This window comes from Ruditapes philippinarum, unplaced genomic scaffold (genome assembly GCF_026571515.1).
Source record: "Ruditapes philippinarum isolate M1 unplaced genomic scaffold, ASM2657151v2 ctg2637_1_1_1_1, whole genome shotgun sequence".
NCBI lineage: Eukaryota > Metazoa > Mollusca > Bivalvia > Venerida > Veneridae > Ruditapes > Ruditapes philippinarum.
The window spans coordinates 44,468-49,979 of NW_026857671.1; the positions used below are offsets into that span (position 1 = coordinate 44,468).

At 32.4% G+C, this 5,512-nt stretch overlaps 1 protein-coding gene across 1 annotated transcript; it reads right to left on the reverse strand.

Moving 5' to 3' along the window:
- LOC132750558 (sulfotransferase 1E1-like) lies at positions 1 to 5,105 on the reverse strand. Its single transcript, XM_060740549.1, has 6 exons — positions 4,972 to 5,105; positions 4,368 to 4,564; positions 2,861 to 3,181; positions 2,456 to 2,556; positions 1,684 to 1,849; positions 1 to 110 (listed from the first exon to the last, which is right to left on the reverse strand). Exons 2-6 carry the CDS (start codon positions 4,552 to 4,554, stop codon positions 1 to 3), a joined length of 885 nt encoding a protein of 294 aa, XP_060596532.1. The 5' UTR covers positions 4,555 to 4,564; positions 4,972 to 5,105.
- Between the last annotated feature and the right edge of the window lie 407 nt (positions 5,106 to 5,512).

Here is a 5,512-nt window from a genome sequence, read left to right on the forward strand (position 1 = left end):
TCACACCATGTCTGCACAAGAATAATGGTTTTCAGCTCTTCCGACTGAATTACCCGTTCTCACAGTGACATAGAGAATAGTGGGTAAAGGGTACGGTGACATGATCATGGCTTAAACATATAAAACACCGGCATTTGTATTGGACCTTTAAGCAGAGAAAGAAATAAAGCCCCGTCATTTCTATTCAATGCTAGGTAAATGACAAACAGTATCACAACAAAATTTAATGTTTCTTGTGGTGTAGGGGCTGGTAAAACATCTTGAAGTCGTTTGTTTTAAAGGTTGCGCCCACATTGTTCTTGAATAATTACAAATTACAAATTACAAATGTTTTCATCAAAATTCGAAATATCTGTAACCAAAGCTTTGTCTTCCCTTTTGTCCGATACCTTTGTTAGGCACATGAAACTATTTCTTATCCTCAATTCTTTAGAAGGGGTTCAAAATCTTAAGCTTAGTGAAGATGTTTTCATTTTCTCTTTATATATTCCCTGTCAAAATTTTCACCTTTTCAGCTAACTGCTAAAATGATTCTTCCAGTCCCCGATGATAACCTGAAAGGGAAAATATACGATGAATATTTTAGGAAACTTGTTGTCATCAATTATATATTATATATTATATATTTGAACTACATATCAAGGAGATAGTTTCGGTATTACACATACTAGTATATGGTCAAAACCACGAATTGGATACTTTCTATGACTAAAAATTATTCATAAAGCGTTCAGCAGATAAGATTTCAATAACTTCCGATTGGGGTATTTTGATTGGTTAATTGAAATTATTATTTACTTTTTGAATACTAATAAATTTGTATGTGTTATTTGTTTAGAGTGGATTGATCTAGAATAGAAGGTCTGTATTACAATAAATTATTACGTTGATGGTATTAGTGTCATACATAAACACAAACCACGAAAATATTATACTAGTACATGGATGCTGTTGGGCAAGTGTCGGATACATGATCTGTTATTACATTACGTAATTTATATAGCTGATAATAAATTCATGTTGAACAAAATATTATTATTTATCATAAAAATGAAAATAATAAAACAACTTTATTAACATTTTTTCTTTCAAGCAATATTTCTTAACAATATCAAAATGTGATATTTCTATAGTTTTTATCAAAATTTGAAACATTTATGGAAATTGTGCCCATTACAGACTTTAAAATAAACATAAGCAAGATATCTAGAATACATAAATATCAGTTTATAATCAACAAAAGCAGCATGACTTGCAGAGGGTGACTACTGCAGGTTCGGTTTATGCTCATGAGAGGCAATTCAATATTCAACCTATGTCATATCCTCTAACACCGGCTAATGCAGTATTCAATTTTTGACGCACTTAAGTATTAGTCTGAGAATAACAAATCCTGAAGTGACAGAAAAATGTAACAACACTGGGATAAAGCCCGTGGCAAACTTTATACATGTGCTACCACAGCACTTGATACCTGCAGATCTGAGATTAAACATCTGGAAAACGGGAGGTATCTTGTGAACGACGAAAACAAATTCTGCAGGTGAAAAATGCAGAGTCGATTTGATTGAGTCTGTTCTTTAGGAGCAACATCTTTTACGCCCCCTAGCACCGGCTTTAACAGAATTACAATACTGACACTGAAACAATAAAGATAACAAAAACATAATGTTGCAAACTTACCTTTACGGAAGAATGAGAAGTTATTTTTTACTCTGTCTCTAGGCATATCTGCCTTCTCTGATGCTAGGGATTTAAAAGAGCATTTCTCGTTTATTGCACTAACAAGTTCGTCGTCAGCATCAACACCCAAGAAAGTCGCCAACCTTTTTATTTCTGCAACACCATTCTTTTTTAACGAAAGGAGAAAAAGCAAATTAGATAATTGCTTATTATGGTCATTGACTGATTTTTTAAAATAAGGGGAGTTTTTGAATTATGTATTTCAAGCAGTGACTACTGAAAGTGAGCTTAATTGTTGGTTCTGGGATTAATCTAAAATTATATACAGTGATAGGAGTAAGTACTCCGAAAGAGCATCTTTGAAAAGATAATAAGCGATTGTTTCCGAGGATCTACAATATGTAAATATGCAAAATGAATAGGTGATTGAGGTCAAAACTTGCCAAAAGCTTTTGAATGTGTGCAGAAAAAAAAATATATACCAATGTCAAAACGGTTTTATATGATTCTAAAATGCTTCCAGCTATTCTTATAATAACTTTTGTCCGACCCGTTTGCATGCACATCAGCTGATGTACATTGTAATGGTGTTTAAGAAAATGATGTTAAATTGAGTTAATATAGCATGTACAATCATACAATTATATGTTAATTAACTAAAGCGTAAAAAAATATAATTTAGTTGTTATAATATAGTCTGAATGAAACGTATGGGAAAATGTATACATTCACTGACAATATTTGTTGAATCAAGAGACAATATATTTTGTACCTCTTTTATATCTTCAAAGTACACTAAATGAATTTTGTCTGGTTCTGCTAACATTGCCTTTTCAAGATCTAGTGTATACTCAAACCAACTTTGATACGGTACTGCAGAAAACAAAGACAACAAATAAATCTATTGAATCGAGAATTTCAGAAACGTTTATTCCTGATTTTTACATGTATTTTCTTACACTTAAAACGGGTATGTGTTTTTACAATATCCTTGTGTTTCACTTCGGTGTTTTTGAAACATGATTGTCATAAGACGTCTATAGGTGTAAAACTGGTGTCTTTATTTTCACATTTTATATGCTACAATTTAACATAGAAAACATAAGAAGATCTAAACTTTCGTCAGATTGTTGTTGTTTTCATAGTTATAAATCACAATATTTTCCAATATACTTACGTTTATTTTCTAGAAAGAGCGTAAGAAAGTCAGCAAATTTGCCATTATACTGAAACATTTTCATTCCTGTAATGTGATAATAGAGGGAGACTATCGCGTCTTTCGGATTTCTAGCGATCCATATAATCTTTGTGTTCTTCTCTTTCATCTGCCTCGGTAGCATCGCAAGTGGTAGATGACTGTTTAAAACTCTTGGACATGGTTGCTCGTCCACCTCGGCTTCAGTTCTAGCTTCTAACATGAGGCAAACTTTCATATTTGGACTTATCTCAGCTTTTCTATTCAGTAGCATTGAAAGTATTTCATAACCCCAATTAGTTCCTGAAACATTTTTATATACTGTATCAAAATACAAAAAGTAAGCTTTGACCCTATAAGTGACTTATTGTTTTTGTAATTTGGATATCAGTAGAAAAAATAACATAAGCGGTATGTCAGACACATGTACTATGATTTATTTCATGCAAATTGTTTTGCAAAATTAAGAAAAACATTTTACAATCGTCTGAAGATTAGTCAAAATCTCGTGCAATAAATTAGATTGTTGTAAGATTTGAGTTTATTTTTATTCATTTTTTTGTCAATACATGATAGGCAAATAAAATAATCTAAATAGATTGGACTTTTACTTATAAATACATTCTAAAGTAATTTTATACAGAGCTTCCTTGTACAAAGAGAATAGCGTTATGACTATTAGAATAATATTACAAGATATAAAGAAGCTTATCAACTATTATTAACTGATATAAAATAACACAAAATAAATTCATTACCATAGTTAAATGAAATAAGAAATGCTCCTGAGGACGAAAATAACGAAATAGGCCTAAAGATACCAACCATTGACGGAATTTTAAAAAAGTAAACAAGTGTATTGTTGAATTAGCAAATTAGCCAAGTATAGGCGATGACTTTATATTTTTTTTTTACTTTTTTCCGTTTGGTGGGTTTTACGTCGCACAAACACAGTATAGGTTATATGGCAGATTTTCAGTTTTACTGGTGGTTGATGACCACAGATGCCCGCGCATTATTTCAGGTACAAAAAGACAATTGGGTAGAACCACCGACGTTCCGTAAGTTAGCTAATAAGCTTCCTTAGATGAACCCACAGCGGTGAGGGGCAAGTGGTTTAATGTCAACGACTTTAATCACTCGGTCACGAACGCCCCTTTTAACACTTTGGTTCACAGCTTTAATTTATAGAAGACAATGGGTTTTTTTCTATGCTTTTTCACTGTGGATAAACCAATAGCTATTTTCCTGATTGTTTTCGCCAGAAAAAGTCAAACATGTATATATAAGCACACTAGAAGGCAAAATGATCGGAAGTAGCATGTTCTTGTAACCGGAAGACACATTTAATTTTATAGGCACGTACGTGACATGGTACATTAATTACGCTTATCCACTGTGTTTCTGTTAACAACCATTTTCATTTGAAATTGTCTCGTACAAAAGATAACAAAACGTGCCTCTGCCTATGATTTGAGTAAAGTTGTACCTGATTTTGGAAATGTAGCCAACATGACGTCATCGTCGCGTACTTTGATATTCGGAACATTTCTGACAATGGCGGCGGCTTCATCCGGAGGTTTCATGAACGTTGGCATTTGAAGGTCATCAACCATATACTGTTCACACATAGTACAGCCAGAGGCATCTACTACAGCAAATGTTTTGGTCGCCATCTCTTTTCACCTTTTTTTTAAATAAGATAAGCACGCTTATTCAAATTTGCCAACAGAGGTTGAGAGGTCATTAGTTAATGTGATGGACATTTCCAGAGAATGAAATTGCCAAAATGATGAAAAGAAAATTCAAGTACTTTTTACCTGATGTTTGTTTACACCTAATGATGCGCAAATTGCAAATCTTTTTCAACTGTAGCTACCTAAGTCTTCAGTGGAAATGATTACGAGTTTAACAGTGCTTATATTATAGTCCAAAAAGGTCCCAGATCAAATACAATATTTTAAGTATTTTAAAAACTTTTGAGAAAAAAATGTCTGAAAATGGGCAGAACTTGGGCATATTAATTTTATGAGTCTGCCTTTTAAAAATGTAAATATATCAGCGATATTTGACATAAGAAAAAAATTACTGACCTATAGATCTACGTTAACAAAACTGTGAACGATCCTTCCTCTGAAAGGAAATTATACACAAAAAAAAATTGAGGTTCAACACTGCAGTATATTTAAATTTTATACACGTACATGAGTATAACAATCCTGTGTAGTAATAATGTTTTGAACAATAAAATATTCATATCAGTATCACCCGTTATAAATGTCAGGTTTAATTGTTTAAACTTAACGTTAAACAGAGCGTTACATTTGAATTCGTTTGCTGTAAAGCCCGACTGTTATATAATACAATCTATATTGAACTGTAAATTACACAGTCAAACCCGTAAGCATTATAGCCAACCTGAGGTAAAGAGACAAACCATGGTCTAAATAGACAAGTTGTCTTTATTTAGGGGTTATTTTATTCCATTTATAAATAAAACATTATGAAAGGTTATCAAATAGTGGATTTTATTTGCAAGGTTATCTTTATTCAGAACTGGTCTATAAGACAGGTTTGACTGTACATACATCCTCTTCAGTAAGTTAGTCGGGCGCTTTTCCTTTTCTTTGTAAC

Bases quoted from the DNA above. Each gene is read 5' to 3' on its own strand.
- LOC132750558 (XM_060740549.1), bottom strand. From the start codon at position 4,554: ATGGCGACCAAAACATTTGCTGTAGTAGATGCCTCTGGCTGTACTATG. The intron at 2,557-2,860 runs GTAAGTATATTG...TGTTTTCTGCAG, and splicing joins GCTCTTTCTAGAAAATAAAC to TACCGTATCAAAGTTGGTTT. The intron at 111-1,683 runs GTAAGTTTGCAA...TATATGTTTAAG, and splicing joins CTTCTCATTCTTCCGTAAAG to CCATGATCATGTCACCGTAC.